General features: G+C 43.9%; 1 protein-coding gene across 1 annotated transcript in view; it reads left to right on the forward strand.

The window, feature by feature from the left end:
* Positions 1-16,168, forward strand: part of LOC146830883 (uncharacterized) — a 270,636-nt gene extending 254,468 nt beyond the window's left edge. Inside the window, exons 5-6 of the mRNA XM_085603805.1 lie at positions 4,194-4,222; positions 15,735-16,168. Coding sequence (XP_085459931.1) covers positions 4,194-4,222; positions 15,735-16,120 — 415 coding nt within the window. The 3' untranslated portion in view covers positions 16,121-16,168. The remainder of the gene's footprint in view (positions 1-4,193; positions 4,223-15,734) is intronic.
* Positions 16,169-19,105: the final 2,937 nt, after the last annotated feature.

The following is a 19,105-nucleotide window of genomic DNA, read 5'->3' on the forward strand; positions in this document are numbered from 1 at the left end:
TTTACTTAAGATAAATGTGGCCATTTTATACCGGTCATAATAGTTGATATGTTTTTTAGATATGGTCTGTTCGTGAATGTCATATTCAGTGCTATTTTCACATCTTAAAATAGCATTTTCATATCTTATACGAGTGAATGAGTTACCATAAGTATTGAGTGAGCCAAAGTTTGTCACTTCCAGCCTGCATTTTAGATGTTCATTCTGTGACGGAGAATAACTTTTTAAAAAAATAATAATCATGAGAGTAGCCTTGACAAGATATAACGGGTCTAAACAAACTGAAGACTTGCACATATTGATTTATGTATGTAGTTAATATGGTGTAGATGTCAATATGAGTTGTTCTGATTGATATTGATGAGATATCATTGCAAATTTGAAAGGTTTTAAGACTAGTGAAAACTGTCTCTTTATTTAAACACATATTAAGTTAGACCAAATCTGTTTCTCATAAAAAGATTGCACAAGTGATTACTTACTTTGGCCATGTACCTACATACTTTATTTTGGCCAATAGGAGCCATATCTGTAGGATCAAGATGTGGTTTCATATGCTATGCATTTGTTTGTCTTCCAGACAAGTATTGTACATCAACAATCATCTGTGCCATTGAACTTTTTCGTTTTCCTAAGTGGAATACAATTGAATCTACATATACTTAACTTTGAGGTATGTTATTCTATGAAGTGCAGGAATCAATTTGTAAAATTATTTGTGATGATATTATGATGGAATTGATGGTGTTTGCATAAAGCAATGAAGCAAATCTTTCTTTCGATGAATTACGAAAATAATGATTATATCAACACAGATTATTTTTGCAATTTTCATGCCCTCCTCCCTGAATGACTGGGGATCCACGTCAAAATGTAATGATCTAATTATAACGATACTACATTACACAAATCAGCCAAATGGTGATCTGCTAGCTCGGTATGACTTTTAGTGTTCTCTTAAGAGTAATGAATTGATAAAGTTTTTTTGTATATAGATTTCTATAGATATATGTATAGATTAAAATGTTCTTCTGTATAAAGGTATATATGTATAGATTGTAAATAATGTATATATGTTTTGTTTTAGCCCTGAAGAAGTCTCGATAGAGACGAAACGCGTTGGCTAAAAGATTCACTTTTATCGTCTTTGGATTTTAAGCATTTGAATACATTTGAATAAAGAACACTTATTTTCGACTACAAGCAAATTTGGGACCTGCTTCTTCTATTGGTCGCTATGGATGTTCCATGTCCTAATTAATTGCAATGAGACTTTTTCAAATGATGGGTGCTAATTCCGTTTTCTGTCTTTGATATAAAATTACTCACAGCTACTGGCAATGGGTAATCAATACTAGGACTAAGGTGATTAGCCAAAATTCGCTTTGGTTTCCTGAATTTGAAGTGGTAGCTGTGGTCGAGAAGTTAAGACATATCTTTGGGAGGTAGTGTGGTGCATGTTTCAAGGTATAACATATCAAAAAGATGCATCTTTAATTGAAAGTTTCTTAGCAAGAACTATAACACGATTAGGAACAAGAGATATATCAGAATTGCCTAGCACCTACACTTGCAGTGACAAGTACACAAATAGATTGCACTTAGCATGCTATAACATAATCAAGATGCCATCTACTTCCTATATCTTGAATAGTGCCACAGTAAACAACTCACAGCTTTACCTTTTCCGAGCCTTTTGGCCATCATTATTCGAAAAGTTACTGCTTTCATTACAAATGTTCAGGCAGTCTATGGGCCAACTGTAAGATGATGGTCTGCAAAGTATAAAAGGGTTTTGGAAAGTGTATTGTAACAGTCTCACGAATATCAGCTGATGGATTTCAAAGCATTTCAATGGGTTTTGCAGCTGCTGATGGTATGTTATGGCCACATGGACATACATCACAATTTCTTTAAAGAATAAAACAGTTTCTTGATTTTAAAAATGTTTAACATTTTAGAGTCAAACTTGTTAAGGTCCACCAGAGCTGCACAGGCTCTCTTGGCTTATGGCCTTAGTGTGAGTACTAAGTGAATGAAAATTGTGATTCCCCTATTACTATGACTAGAGAATCTGGATTTTATTAAAGACACGGAGGCTAACATTATGCATATTTCTTTTAATGCAGTCCATGCAGCCGCATACATCATAAAGTAAAAAGGTTCCTGAACAGAACATTAGGAACATACAATAGCATGAGCCCACAACAATCTGCCTCTTTTAAATGTGGTGAGGAAGAAATAAGTCCCACATTTTTGACATCCAAACGCTTCTTTAAAACTCGTCGCAAAACAGAGGAGAATGATGAACGAGGAAGGATCCAAGGATTAACATCAGAAAGTTATGAGAGGTTACCTGAAAAGAGAGAGATGTGAGTACTTCAAGTGATGGATAGAGAGGCAAGCAATGTAAACAAACAATAAGATTGTATCAATGAATTAGCTAATTATTACATAAACTGAAAGTCAATACAAAAAACATTTTCTAAAAAAGGTATTAGGAATGAGAATGAATATAATGTAAGCTTCAGCCTTCCAAGGGAAAGGATGGGTGGGATAATATTAGCCTCCGTGTCTTTAATGAAATCCAGATTCTCTAGTCATGGTAAAAGGAGAATCGCAATTTCATTACAAGACCGGAGGCTACCATTATGCACGTTGGTAGCTTTGCAAGACAACATTAGCCATGTGTTCTATTGGTTTACAGTAATGCTGTGCGAAAGTCGTAGCATTAGACTAGTCTGCAGCTTTGAGAATGTCGTCCAACTTACCACCAGACCAGAAGGATTTACTGGCCATAGCACCTCTAAGTGAATGTGCTTGGAATTTCTTTAAATCAATACCTGCTAAATTCATAGCAGTTTTGACCCACCTGGCAATGGAAGCCAAAGTTATAGCTCTGTGAGGTTTAACAAAGGATATAAGTAACTGATTCACACCACGAGGACGAAGTTCGTTCATTCTGCAGTCGTACTCTCTCATGCACTCCACCACACAAAGTTTTTTGCATAAATCAAAGCGTGAATAGAAGATAGAATCAGACATAGTCTTTGTTCTGCTAATTAACTCAAACTTGACTCCAAACATGTTAAAGGATCTATTTGGGATTTCAAGAGCTTTGACATCAGAAACCCTTCTGCAAGATATTAAACATAACAGTGTTGCTAGCTTGATGGATAGGCTTTTTCTATTCAAGAGAGTGTTAACCGTCCAATTGGTGAAAAGATGTAGGGTTAACTTAACGTCCCAAAGAGACTGATATTTGGGTTTAGGAGGTCTCCTTGGTCTAATACTTTTGAGAACTCTACAAACTATGACGTTCTTACCTATAGTTTTATTGTTGACCAAGGCATGGCCTCCACGGAATCCAGGTTCCTTTCCAGGCACCAACATACCCAGCTTCAGCCTATGTTGTTGTACCTGTAGTGAGTACCTGGGGCCCATGACTATCCAAGGAAAGTTGCAGCTGTAGACGAAAGACCTGAGATCTCCTGACACTCTCCAGGCAAGAAGGTTCAAATTCCCCACCAATACTAGGGGGTGACCTCCTCCATCTACGTCTGTTAGAAGATCCACTTGCATTGGAATTAAAAAGGGAATGTTGCAAGCTAATTCCAGAGTAGTGGGGAACCAGGCTGAGATGGCCAGAAGGAAGTTATTAGAACAATGGAGCATTGGTCCTGTCTCACTTTCTGTAGAACTCTCTGGATCATGGCAAAGGGGGAAATGCGTATGCTTTGACTCCTTTCCAGCACTGGAGAAATGCGTTCACAGCAAGAGCACCCGGGTCGGGCATCCAGCTGAAGTATTTCTCCAATTGGAAGGTTAGTCTGCTGGCAAAGAGATCTATTTCTAGAGGGCCCCATATTTTGTTGAGAGACCTGAACACGGAAACATTGAGTTTTCAATCGCTGTGATCTAAAAGGAACCTCGAGTTCCAGTCCTCAGATATGTTTGTTTTCCCTTTGAGGTATTCCCCTCTTAGGGTGATCTTGTGTTCCAGACAGAACGTCCAAACTTTTTGGGCTAAATTCGAGAGGTCCGCAGATTTGGTGCCCCCCAGACGATTTATATAGGCGACTGCTGACATGTTGTCCATCTTTAGAATAACTGACCTGCCCTGGAGAGAATGTCTGATGCTCATCAATGTGTAAAGACCAGCTGTCAGTTCTAGGTAGTTTATGTGGTGAGAGGATTCCACCTGTGACCAGACATCGCTCGTGTTCTGATCGAGGAGGCAAGCTTCCCAGCCATGAAGGCTTGCATCTGATTCTAAAACAAATTCTGGTGTTAAACCAAACATTTCTTTGCCGTTCCAGACATCTAAATTCACTAGCCACTAGATCAGTTCTGATGTGGCCTCCTGATCTGGGGAAATGTGATCTCTGTACCAAAGGCCGGACCTTAGATCTCTCGCTTTTACCCTTTGCAGGGCTTGATAATTCAGGGGGCCCGGGAAAATGGCCTGAATGGAGGAAGAGAGGAGACCCGGCTGCCTGGCTAGTTCTCTCAGGGTTAGGGTTTCTTTTTTCAGGACGTGTCTTATTTCTTTCTTGATCTTGGTTATTTTCTTTGAAGGGAGTAAAAGGAGACATTTTGTTGAATCTACAGTGAAACCTAAGAATTCCATGATTCTGGAGGGAGACAAAATCGATTTTTCTGTGTTTATAATGAAGCCCAAGCTTTCTAATAGATCCATTATGGTCTTCACATCTTGATTTATCTGAGTGTGGTCTTGGGACATTATAAGGATGTCATCTAGGTATAAGAGTAGTCAAATACCCCTTTCTCTTAGGAATGAGGCAATTGTTCTCATGAATTTGGTGAAGCACCATGGGGTGGAAGATAAGCTGAAAGTAAGGGCTTGAAACTGGTACAGAGGGTTTCTCCACATGAACTGAAGGAAGTGTTGGTGGACCTCAGCCATAGGGATGGTAAACTATGCATCTTTTAGGTCTAGTTTGACTAGCCAGTCCTCATCTAGTAACAAATCCCTCAGGAGATGGATGCCTTCCATCTTGAAATGTCTGTAAACCAGATATTTGTTGAGATCCCTAAAGTTTATAATGGGTCTCCAGCCCTTGTCCTTTTTCTTGACGAGAAACAGTGTACTTATAAATCTCAACGCTTCCAGTGGGACTTCTATTAATGCTCCTTTCTGAAGCATAGAGGATATTTCCTACTCTACTATTTTTTGTTGGGCTAGAGTGAGTGGGATGTCTCTTGGGAGAGAAGTTTCAGTAGGAGTTTCTATAAAGTCATTCATGAAGCCCTTGACAGTGTTTAGTACCCATGGGTCTTGAGTAATTAATTTCCAATTCTGATAGAAGAATTTTAGTCTGCCTCCCACCTTTTGGGGGATAGAAGGAGGAGGAGGAAGAGGAGTTAGAGTACTCACTTTGGGGGTTGCTGTTGCTGGAGGTTCCACGTGATCTAAAGCTTCTGTTGCGAGGGCCTCTCCCTCTTTGGGGTAGAATTGGGAAGGATTGGTGGGTTGGAAACCTCTTCCGTAGCCTCGGAATCTTAAAGAGGGCCTTTGATTGAAGCGACCGGAAGAGAGGCCCCTTCTTCCGGCCCGACCAAAAGGTTAGGATTGAATACACGCTTCATATTCTGTTGGGCCTTATCCAAGGCCATAAAGGTCAAGACGTACTTCCCTAATGATTTTATTATGTTTCCGCAGAAGAATATCCCTTTGGGGTTCTGAAAGAGTTCTCCGTCCGCCATGTCACTCAGCTTTTGGTTAATTTTGGTCAAAACAACTCTTCTCCTTTTGTCGTTGAGGCTGGCATTGGCGTTGCCCAGTAGTATCAAGGCTCTCTGGGTCCATCCCCTGATTATTTCCATATCCAGGGGTGTGCTATTAATGTGGCTTTCCTCTGCAGTATCGATGATCCTGGCTAGAGGTCCCAGGACATCAAGAAGGCGGTCCAGACACCCTTTGAGGGATCTTTCCATCTCTTTTTTTGGGTCTCTGCCGAGCTTAAAGAGGAATTTGATTGCTCCGGATCCAGGCTAGGGGTTTGGCAGGTCTTGTCTTGTATGGAGCGTCTTGAGCATTTGGCTCTGAGTATATTGTGAGTGTCTTTTTCCAACAGGTTTCTAAGCCATTTCTTTATGAATTTGGCCACATGAACCTGAGGCCACCATTCTGAGCTTCTCGGATGCTTTATATCAAGTAGGGAGAACATTTCCTCACCCAGCGGATTGAGGATATTGTCTTTTGATGAGGATGGGAGTTCGACCTCAGACAGTTCGTTGTAAAACTCTTGGTCATCCTAATCCAAGTCTAAGACATATTCGTCAAATATGTCAGAAGCCTCATCGTCTTGTAAGTCATTATCTCCCAGATCATATTAAGTATATTGAGCACTTGGATGTTTTGTGCCGCTTGGGACACCCGGATGTTTTTTGCCGCTGAGGACACCAGTATAGGTTGTGCCGCCAAGGACACCCAGGGAGTTTGAGGTGCGAGGACCTCCATTAATAATTGAGGTGCTATGACCTCCAGAATTAGTTGAGGTGCTGCTATGACCTCCAGAATTAGTTGAGGTGCTAGGACCTCCCATAGTGCTCCTGAGGGTTGGTTGTTCAATATTCTTATTCTTCTTAAGTCTATTCCCCCTTATTTCAAGGAGGATGTCAGAGGTTTGGGAGCTCTGGTTCTCTGTAATAATGTCCTCCTCGGTAGGGAGGGACCTCTTTGAAGCCGTGACTTTACTTAAGGTTTCTACATGCAGAAACTCATCTCCTTGTGAATTATTTTCTTGAAGGCTTCATTGTCCATGCTAGGAATGGGGGCAATAGCGTCATCAGAGTCGATGTCAGACATAGCGCCGATAATTAATAAGCAGGCTTAGAAAAAAGAGTTTTTTTTTTTTTTTAAACCTTAGGGAGACAGCACTGGTGGGCAAGACACTCTAAGACGGTATAGGGGCTTTAACACTTTGCAGACCTTGATTGACAAGACAACCCACTCAAAGCAAAATACAGGCTTTGACACTCACAGACCCTGGTTAGTAGAAACCCTTGATCGGTTGGTTATCAGATGTGAAGTATCCCTTTTCCAGGCAGAGTTTCCTCCATGCACGTATGTTTAAACCTCCCTTTTCTTATGCAATGGTAAAAATGCGGGCAGAAGTGAAGTTGGCAGTAGCTGATCGTAACCGAGAAGCGAGCAACTGTCGCTCGGGGGGCTCGAGCGATCAACTGCTGCAAGTCTCCATGGTGATTAAATGCCTCTAGTCTTATCACGCTAGGCGATCAGCTGGGGGCATAATGGAGAGGAGAATAGCACTTGGCAATGGGAGGACGTGGCGCTCCCGTTGCCAAGGTCCTCACCTCTAACTCCGCGTAAGAAATGGAGCCGGAGTCTGAGGGAGACAAGTAACGGGGGTTGGAGCGTCTGCCTCCTTTGATTGAGTGTGTTGATCAGGTAAGATCTCGCACTATTTGAGCTATTTCGACAAAACTTCTTAATAATTAGGGATTTGGCAAAACATACCTGACACGTCGGTTCCGAAAAAGGGACCGTTATGTATGAGGGAAGAACACAAAGGATAAGGGAGGGTGGGGATTAATCCCAGAAGTCAATAGGAGTCAGTAAAATAGTTAATAAGTAATAACGAGAGTAAATTAAAATCAAGTAATAAAAGTTGTACTTATCTGCTCGGAGCCGCATTTAAAAGAGGCAGATTGTTGTAGCCTCATGCCTATTGTATGTTCCTAATGTTCTGTTCTGGAACCTTTTTACTTAACGATGAATGCTGCTGCTTGGACTGCATTAAAAGGAATATGTATAATGGTAGCCTCTGTTCTTGTAATGAAATCCATGTATTTTGGAACCGGTGAGTTAGTAATTTTTTGTATCCCTGGGTAAATTAGTGGTGAAGCATGTGGCAGTATACCAGAGATATTTTTCAAAACTTTCTGTAGATTATTTATGAAACACAAGGCGTAAATTAAGTCACCGCTTCCTACAGGAATCAGAATGGTTTAATGTGCATTTTTTTCAGCCAGCATATTACTCTTTTCTCCTCTCCCTCATAACCTATTTCCTATTTTCTGGTTCACCGGCGCCGAAAGATCATATGAATGTCAATAGTGCTATACAAATATTATCACTCCACTGCATACAAAAAAAAAAGTAAAACACATATACATTTTAAATGTCAACAGCTCTAACTTTCACAAACGCGAGACTGATTGCATTGCAAATGCTTGTTTCTGCATACTTTAGGGTAGCTTTTAAGTGCTGACTACAACCTGGCCAGTGTGAAGCTAAGAGACAACTTTCTGAGCCATGGCAACAAGGCCACACCCCAACTTGTACATGTAGCCTTTACCTTGCCACCTTCTGCTCCCATACCACCAGCATTTCCTAAAAGACACACATTTGCCAAGCTCATAGGTGCACGAAAGTTCAGACATAATACTCTCAGAAAGCTTAGAATGATGATGCCTTTTGTCATCATGTTCAAACGAGAAGACTAAGAAAAAACATTTGAGTATCATGGTGATATGTACCGTATGGGTTCAATATGAACAAAAAGGAAAATATTTTTGAATATTTTGCAAATAACTGGCATTCAAAGTAATTTCAAAAAGATTGATATGTTTAACAAGATTGTCGGACTCCATAAAAAATAATCGAAAAACATTACACTGTGATGGCAACATACATCGTATAAAATGATTAAAAAATCAAATTCAATTGTTTTAATTGAAAGGTCAAACTGTTTATAAAATATATTAGGGCACAGTTTTCCCTGAAATTCATAGAAAGTGTTGAATTAAGATTTGAGAAAGAATAACTGAAAACTTCTTAGGCACTTGAAACGAAGTTCCATCTGTGGAAAGCGAGTCATCTTAGATGTGCTAATGGTCTTAAAAGCCTTTTCCTGTTGCATTGCATTGTGTCTGGAAAACTGCAAGTGAAAGTTCAGGCTTGAGTAAACAAGACAAAACATGACTCTAATCAGCTGTTCCCATCAGATGCGCGTGTTGGGGTGGCTGTCATCACTCGGCTGCTCAGTGATCCTGCGAGCCCCGGCACAGCAGGCGCCGAGACACCAGGCGCCATTATAATGGGCAGCACGGACGGTAATGAAGTCTGTACAAATCCCAGGGTACCGGAGGAAATGTCACCTCGGCTAGATATCTGCGCCACACAATATGGCTCCCAACTTGGGAATTTCATTTTTGTAGCAATTAAGGGAGAAAGTGTCTGAACCTTCAGATGGTACAACAGTCCATTATGACAACTCAATTTCAAAGACGTACTGTAATGCATGAGATACTTCATCTATATCATATCAAACAACACACTGTTTAGCAAAACAAATTGAGTTAAGCTCTCTGTGTCTCGGCCTTCGTGATGCAATGCTGCTGAAGGCACTGGTGGCTCCGACTAAGATTTGTTTGGCTTTTTTTAATGTGGAAACCTTTGTACGCAGATTTCGAGACTCAGCCAAGAGTATTTTTAAGGATGCATTCTATGCCGTTTAAGAAAGTTGCACCTATTAAAGCTGTTAGCTATAAAGAGTGTTTAACTTTAGTACTCAATAAAGAAACTTTTTTTTCATTTGTTCACCCAGGCAGCTATTACACATGAGTTCCTATTCCGCAACCGAGCCTTTGTTATATCACGAGGACCCTCTCCATCGTCAAAGGCACCTTGTCAACTCCTAGAAAAAATGACATTTTTTATCCTATTTTTCCGCAGTAGAGACTATCATAATGACAACCTCTAAATAAAACACAACCCACATACAAACGAGAAAGAAGTCCAACCCTAACAGAGGACCAGCACTAATCCTTAAGGAAGGAAGGATGATATCCACATGCAAATAGAAACAAAAAAACATTTTAGAAAGCTAAAACACATAGGGGTCTATAACGATGTGGGGAAGACTTGCTTCTGCTCAACACCGTCTCGGAAACAATACCGACTGATCTCTGGTCGAAGGTCCCAACAGCCTGAATTAGATGCGACCGAACAGTGTTCGGTCACATTCTGACATTTCCCTATGGGAGAATTTGTTACGGCTGGAGCCATAGTTCATGCTCCCATAGGGAAATGGATGGGGTGTTAATCCCTGCACCCCATGGCAAGCACCTCAACCAACTGGAGGCCACCAAGTAAAGGGGGCCCTGCTATGGTTCCCCATGCTCTCTCTCCGGCAGGCTTTCCATGTCGAAAAACCCGGCATGAAAAGCCTACTGAAGACTGAGTATCGTAATCCCAAGGGAAGGGCGGAAAGGCTGCCCTTTGGGATTATGGGCCGGCCTCCGAATAGTCAACGGGCTCTTAGAGCCCATCGAAAGCCAGCCAGAATGACCAGTTGGTTTCAATTAATGCCAGTTAGTCGGAATTGAAACCGACGAGGGTGGTTGGAAAGCCTCTGACCGAAGGCCAGCGGTTTTCTGACCACCATCGTAAGAAGCCCGAGGTGTTTAATACCATCCCCTTAGGAAGATAGCCAGAGAGCAGAGCAGACTTTCCAATTCTTCAATACGCTTCGCAAACATTATAGCCATCAAAAATTAAATGGCGCTGAGAGAATTTTCAGGCCACCCCACCCGAAAAAGCATGATGAGGAAAAATGACTGACTGGTACCAAAGGCCAAATTCAAAAATTGGAGAATGAGAAATCCATCTAAACATAAGGCAGAAAAGGCTAAGCAGCGGCCAAACTATTCCAACGATCCTACATGGCCGATACTGCAGCTCACAGCACCATCAGTAAATAAACTGAAACCTAAAGATAAACCCATCCATTAGAAAGTCAAGGCTTCTCCTAGGTTTACAGAGGAAGCGGCAGAAATATTGGAGAACACAAACCCACACTTTATATCTCACTTCTACACCTTAAATCTTTGATGCAATGATTCTGCATTACCAAGATACCAACTTGCTTGGCTCTCAAAACCACATGTAAAACAACAGCCATTATATCATCATGTTCTAAGAACCACACATATTGAAAAGCTATAGAATATACCTTGTAGAGAAGTCCCAATCTGGATGTTTATTAATGCAGCAATAATAATGACTTCTGAATCTTTTATACGGTTGTAGAACCATATACTTGATGACATTTTTGCCATCATCTCAGTGGAATTCATGGTTGTATGGGATCTTGACGAAAATCCAGCATGTGGAAAATGGTTCTCACTATTTTATCCTAGCAAACCATTGTTGACTTTGTTCATTTTTGAATGGCTTTCACCATGTTGAAAAATTGAAAGCTATTTGCAGTGTTCTATTATCGCGCGCAGCGCGCATGAGGCCATTGTTCGGTTAGTTGTCTCGTGCTGCCTTTTGGCGTGCGAGCCTGTCCCCGAGAATGACAGTTGGACCTCCTTGACAAGTGGGGTGACAGTTTGTTGTAACCCTTGAGGTGCTTGCACGCATCCGGGGTTTGTATGTGGGAGCTTGTATATGGAATAAAACGTACTGTGAATTCTTCCCAGTTCCTCCGTCATTACATTCATCATGGCTACGAGTTTTCAGCAAGCTCCCACACAGCCCCCACGTAGTTCTGCTCAGTTTGAGTTGAATATTAAATGAGGAGCGTCTAAGTCTTGGAAGGACACAAGAAGGCACCGAACTAATTTTCAACGAAAACTGATCAAGTAAGAGCTGAAATTGTTGGTGCCATTGTGTAATGCTGGTTGTGCTCCGCTCTCTACTCACTAACAGAGAGGCTCTCGGAAATGACAGGAAGGGATTCAGCCGGTAGGGGTGCATGAGTGCTCCGCCTGCAAATGACGTTTGCCTAGCTGGTAGGAGGACTGAATACCATGTGAGCCGGCTGCCTATGACGCATCATACCCGAGTGGAAAGTATTCTTCGGTCTTCAGCGGGGGAGTACAGCAGTGTAGCTGACAGCGTGACAAATCAGCACATTGGGGCAGATTTATGTTGGGCTTGCGCCACTTTTACACCGCCGTTGCGTCACTTATGTGACGCTGCGGCGGTTTTTTTTTTACGCAAAATTTATATTGTGACGCATCTACGGATATGCGTCACGTAATCCAAGATGCGACGGAATTAATTTGCGTCAGAAACGGCTGCGTCGCGTCACTTTTAATATATGCAAGGTAGGCGTTCCCAAGCAAAAAGCAACGCATTACTGACGCAGGCATATTTATGTCATTTCCCTGCGTCGACGCATCTACATAATGCGTCACGCAAATGCGTGAATGCGTCAGAAAACCTGCGCCCCATAAACCCACGCGCAAATAACGACGCAAGTTCACCAGAACTTGATTTAAAGTGCCACATAGCAATTTGGAAGCATAGCAAGCAAAATGGACCTGCTAATCCTTCAGCTGGGAGTTGCACAAAGACCACCACCACCAATCCCACTACCGCAGCCTCCACCATTACCACAAAGGCAGCGCAGGAGAAAGGAGCGCATCTTCCGTCCAAGGACCACCCTCATTGGACTCCGGGACGAACAAGTCATCAAACTGTATCGGATCAGGAAAGCGTCCATACTAAATCTGTTGCGGCAGATCTCACCACAGCTACAGGCACCAACTGAAAGGGGTAACAACATCCCACCCCTGACAAAGCTACTGGCGGTATTGCATATGTTGGCCTCTGGATCATTCCAAACAACAGCTGCACAAGTGGCTGGAGTGTCGCAGTCATCTTACTCCGGCTTCCTCCCTACGGTCCTGGATGCCATTCTCCAGCTCTCCCCACAGTATATACATTTTCCCAACACACAGCAGCTGCAGATGGACATCAAAGAAGGATTTTATGCTATTGCTGGATTCCCTCATGTGCTTGGAGCAATGGACTGCACGCATGTACAGCTCGTACCACCTGCAGCTACGGAACACCTTTACCGCAACCGAAAACACACACACTCAATCAATGTCCAGGCCATTGTGGACCATCGGGGACAATTTCTCAATGTCCTGGCGAAATACCCTGGCAGTGTGCATGACTCCTACATTTTCAGAAACAGCATAATCAATCAACGTTTTGAAAATGGGCAATATGGCAACGGACTTCTTGTAGGTAAGCACCAATAAATGTATATCAAAATATATTATGCAACAGCTGCTTCTACAATGCCACATTACATCCACATGACATCCCCTTAGGTCCAAATGATGCAATGCATCAATGTGGAAATGCATTGCCACATATACACTATAACCACACAACATATTGGACAAATCTGCAGACCCAAATAGCAGCATAACGTAAAGGGCCAAGGGACACCTGATAGGAATGCATGGAAATATCACACATCAAACTTTGTTGATCACCAAGTCACACTGACAACATATGCACACATGGGGCCTCATTCATGAGGCCCCTAGCACCATCGGAATGCAACTTTTTGTGACGTTCTGTGGCGCAGAAGCCAGCGTGATATTAATCAGGCAGCACTGAGCCACTTTTTTCGGCTTAATGTTGCATCATAAATAGCAGTCCCTTCAACGCAGTGTTCCGCGTAAAAGGGGCGTCCAATGGGTGTTGCTGGGGACGTTACCAGCAACATCCATGCCCTTTTGACACTGCCTCTGATATTCGAGAAATCGGAAATCTGAGGCAGCCCCAAAAGCTCATGCCTCCCCAGGGGAGGCAGAAGGGAGGCGCAACGGGGAGAAATATCTTGATACTGGGATAGGATAATGCACGTATTAAATATAATTACTGAACGCCCCTCCTGGGACACAGCAGAAGCTTGCCCATTGTGACTGCTGCCGCTCCCCCTGAAGGCAAAACAGTTGCGTCGCTTTGCCAATCTGCCATTAATGCTGGCAAAGCGCCTGATAACCCAGCGGTGGAAGTCTTGAGCCCTGCCGCGGGTGGAGGTCTGGGGGGAGGAGGTATTGAGGGGGTCAGTGGTGGAGTGAGAAGCGTTGCACCGTGAAGAGAGTCGAGGGCTGCGAAAGTGTCCAATATCTCTAGAATGGGCACATCTGACTGAGCTATTTAAGGGTGAGGTGGAGGAATGTGAGGAGGCTGCGGGGCACAGTCCACGGAGGACCCCAGCGTGAAACAGGGTGTATGCCAACGGTTGAGTCTGGTAGTAGCTGGAGCCAGTCCAGTGGGGCTGAGGGTTGTAATCTCCTGTCTGACTGAGGCCATATCCTGGTGGGTGATGATACAAGCCTTCCCCCCCTCTGTTATGCCTGTCCGGAACCATCACAGTCCCCACTCTGGCCGATGTATTCGGCCTCTATCCTTCCCCGACTCCGCACTTGAAGTCTGGGTCCGCCCACTCCCATTCCCCTCCCGAGGTCAAGGATCTGTGACCCTCAGACTGAAATTCGTGGCAAGTGTTGGGTTAATTGGGAGGGTTGGGGTGGGTAGGGAGTTGGAGGGTTGTTTGGGAGGCAGAGCCCCCATAGATATCGAATCTTGAATATTGGGAACGTAGCGCAGGGGCATGGTTGGATACAAAGTAATGTGCTTGACTGAGGTACTATCAAGCTCTCGTATGTTTTATTTGGTCGGCATTGACAACTATGTGGCACGACGTGTAAGGTTGCATCGGATATATATGCTATATCGTTAGTTCATATGTAAAAGTATTGTGTTTCATGCATACTGTACTGCAATGGTCCTGTATATGCAAAAACAGAATAATAATTTGTTCAAAAAAAAAAAAACACGGGGAGAAATATCTTTATTTCTCCTCGTTTGTCCTTTGTCTATGTGTGCTGCCTTCTGCAGCACAGATAGAAAGTGAAAAAACCTCATGTGATTATTGTTGTACAGAAAGGTTACCCTTCCTGTACAACAATATTCATCCCCGCAACGCAGCCACCCTAGCACCATGGTGCAGAGGTGCCTGCGTTGGCGCAGGCAGCCCATTGTGCGCCTGCGCAGGGAAAAAGGACAGGAATTCGCCTCATGTTATAGATACGGTGCATCCCTGCCATTTTAAATTGCCGTAGGGAAGCGCAGCAGGAAGGCCTGCTGCGCTTCCCTACGGCAAAACCTCATGAATGTGCCCCATGGCATCTAACTCAAATTAACCATTGAAAGGTGCAGTACGAAATGCATGTAAATAGCTAAGTAATACCATTAGAATGTGCAACAATGTGTATACACGTGCACATAGCAATTACACACCGTAAGCATGTATTGGTGCACCATCTGATAAACTGACCTGTTCAGGGGCCACATTGCTCAGGTAGGTCAGCAAAGGGAAGGAGCACGCCATCCTTAGACCAATCCACAATATCAGTCATACCCTTTGTCTGCCAAACAGACAGTCGCCCCTGGTCCCACAGTGAACTAATACCTCACACATGGATACTGCGATGTCACGTGCATATGGGACATCAAGGTTTGGCCCTGTCAAGCCCCCCATCCAACCACGGCATGCTGTTTTGAGTACCCCTGGGAGGATGCCTGTTGGAATATGAAGGTACAGCACAATTTGCCAGAGTCCTTGAAGGGCAGGGCCCTCTGCCCCTGTTTCACAGTGTCCGTCAAACAATCACCCATGTTCTGCATGAGCCCTGTAAAATTGTCTGCTACATGATATGAGTTGCAAAAAGCAACTGCCCATCCCCCCGCGTAGCGTGCACACATCAGAGCAGTCAAGGCCACACACCGTCTACCCACCACACACAGGAACACCATAAACATGGACTTGAGTAGTTTCAACGTTTGCGCAGGTAGACATAGGACACATGCCATGTATACTGATGTCAGCCTAAAGTAACACGTATCTATTACCTCCCAATTACAGCTGATCAAGGATATGGAGTCCAGAGTTGGGTAATGACACCATTTGGAAATCCAAGCACTGACCAACAGAAGGCATACAACCATGCCCATTGCCGGACAAGGAACATTATTGAACGCAGCTTCGGAATCCTGAAGTCAAGGTTCCGTTGCCTTGACGTATCAGGTGGAAGGCTACTTTATTCACCAGAAACTGTTTGCAAAATAATACTTACATGTGCGATACTCCACAACATTTGTGTCAAAACTAATGTGCCCTGGGAGGAGGAGGACCAGCAGCCTGGACAGGTGGATGATGATGAACATGTGCAACCCCAAGTGCAAGACATCCACCACACAGCAGCAGGGATACGACGTCGATCACACATAGTGACTCAATTTTTCTCATGATGTAGAAAATTGAAGTCAGTAAAATGTACAATAAAGAACATTACACAATTTCAAGTTGCATCCTCAACTTTGTGTCCATTAACGTTCAAGTTCAAATCATAGATATATACATGTGCAGATTTACATCAAACTGCTGCTGCATGGCAGTGGAAGGACCTTGGTTGTGACAAGCTGTGGCACTGCCATAGCACAGGAAAGCAACATCCTATCAAAAACATGTTTCATAGTCGTGTGCAACCTTCTTTTGCATGAATAGATGGCATGCAGTGAATCATGCATACCTGCACCCTGAGTAAGCTATGTGTGTGTGGTGGCCCTGACAAGCATAGCTGCTGAAAGTGGCCACAAATATCACGCATGGAAAAACTTGTGCAAAAGCTCCTTGGGATGCTGATGTCTCACATATGGACATGTGAAAAGTGATGCAGCATTTCCGCCGTGGATAAGAAAAATACATACATGTCTGTGCAGAGTCACAGCTCAAGCAATGACATGCAGGCACTGGCAACAATGTGTGATGTAATGTCAGTCAGCTGCTGTGCAAGTTGGAAGTACCACTCACAGATCAATCGTTATTCACTCCGAATATACACACATATCATTTTACAGAAGGAAACGTTGGTGAGAAGAAGCCACACAAGTCAACATGCAATAAGGCAACATGTCGACACAGGTTACACACATGTACCATATGTGAAACATCCCTTGAACAACAACATGGGGTACAATGACAAGCCCCCTGTGCCACCAGAACATCACTTTGTCTGACCGACTGGTGGTGCATGGGGACCATCCATATGTACAGGGAGCGGGAAACCCACCCTGTGTGACTTCACATCTCCTTCCAAATACATAGGGGCAGATTTACAAGAAAGTGACGCATCTGTAGAGATGCGTCACTTTCCCTGCACCTACTTGCCAAATCCTTGCCTCACCATGGATGCACGGCGAACCATGGCGCAAGGATTGACAGATGCGTCAGAAATTCTGACGCATCTGTTGACGGAAAAATCACGTATTGCTGGAGTCGTGTCGCAAGCACAACGCAACTCCAGCAATGCCCAGGGCCGCCATTTGCCTAACATGCTGCATCAATACTAACGCCTGCTTCAAGCAGGCGCAGGGTGTTGACGCAGCATGGATGTAAAAGTGACTCATTGAAATCTTGTAGATTTCACTGGGTCACTTATACGGGGCTTCCTGCGACAGAACGCCCACCCTGTACACATTAAACCTGACGCAGGTGTAATGTGGCGCAGGGCTTCACAACGTGACGCATCTCCCTAGATGCGTCACGTTGTTAATGGGCAGCAACTTTTACGCAGCCGCTGCGTCACAAAAGTGATGCAAGGACGGTGCGAAAGTGACGCAAGGGGCTTGTAATTCTGCCCCAAACACTTTACACACAGCACTTAGCGGAGATTATGAGTGCCATGTACGTTGCGGTGGTAGTTGACACACAACACACATGGAACAAGATACATATCCAGATTGACCAAATGAGTGAAAGCATGGAGATGCAACTGAATACTAAACCACCCTGGAGGTGGCGTAATCATTTGCAAAAAAGGAGACATTCCGTGCAAGATTACGGACTTCCTGTGCATCTCTGTCAATCAACAGGGATGCACCAGAAGTATCGAGCCATCTGCCCACCCGTGCGCAAACACAGATGTGCCGCATGTACAATGTGGTGCACCGTTGCGCATGGATGTGCAGATGCGTGTCGCATCCCCCTGTGCAAATGCGGTGCATTGCTGGAGTTGCGTTGCAAATGAAACGTAGGTCCAGCAAGTATGATCTTGGCCCTATCGCAAACATGCTGCATTAATACTTATACATGCTTCAAGAAGGCGCAGGCTTTTGATGCTGCATGGACGTCAAAGTGACTGAGTGTAATATTGTACATGTCACTCAGCCACTTGTCTGAGGCGTTCCTGCACTGGAAGGCCACCACCCCCCCCCCCCCCCCCCCCCTGCCAGGATCACCAACATCTTGCGCAGGGCTCAACAACGTGACACATCTCACTAGATGTGTCACATTGTAAATAGCCAAAAGCATGGCACTGTCTTCGCCCCGCCACTGCATCACAAAAGTGATGTAACGGTGCGCTAAATATGGCGTAATGGGATAGTACTTTTACCACTTTGTATGTACGCTGTGCCTTATCCCGCTCCATATCTGTGCTGCAGTCCACAACACTAATTTCAAGGGGATAATGCATGCACACAGATAATATCTGGTGACGTACGCATCCATGCACCAGGCTCCAAGGGTCCTGGCCCACTGCATGCCTCAAGTTGTTGCACCAGTGCAGGGTGAAGCATGGATATGCAACATATTACTGTGAATACGTGGCACACCTGCGCATTCAGGAGTGCAAAATGCAAATGCTGCTACGATGCTACACTTCCTGGTAGTTCTGCCCTCACACATACACATCTATACAGTGGCAAATCATGATTGAGTCACTCACACAATATAAGAGTGTTGCATCTCTATGTAAAGTGTCGCAAGTAGCAAAGCGTGGATAATTTTTACATTCTGCAGCAATAACAACATGAAAAGTGACGCTTTTACACGTAAAGTATCGCATCTACAGGAAAGTCTCGCAAATGCACACAAACCAGTAGCATCCCAATAATGCGCGACGCACTGTGACTTATGTCACGCTTCGTAATTATTAATTCATGATGCAACACGCAAAACAAATAAGCGTCACGCATGCATACCTGAGCCTAACTGCAATAAGTGACAATCTACGCATCAACGGAAGCGTGACGCAAAACGTCAAAACGTGTCGCATCGAAGCAGGAAATGATGCAATGATTCCAGAACCTCCCAAACCAGGAAGTGCACAGTTACTTTCACTTTCCCTTACTTGCTTTCGGTGTGTGCTTGCTGGTGGAGTTGTTTGGAGTCTGTGGTGTCCTGATTTGCCTTTCAAAGTGTCTTTTGTCTGTCCCCTGTGTCTTTTGAGGTGT

Source organism: Triturus cristatus, chromosome 5_1 (assembly GCF_964204655.1).
Source record: "Triturus cristatus chromosome 5_1, aTriCri1.1, whole genome shotgun sequence".
Classification (NCBI taxonomy): Eukaryota; Metazoa; Chordata; class Amphibia; order Caudata; family Salamandridae; genus Triturus; species Triturus cristatus.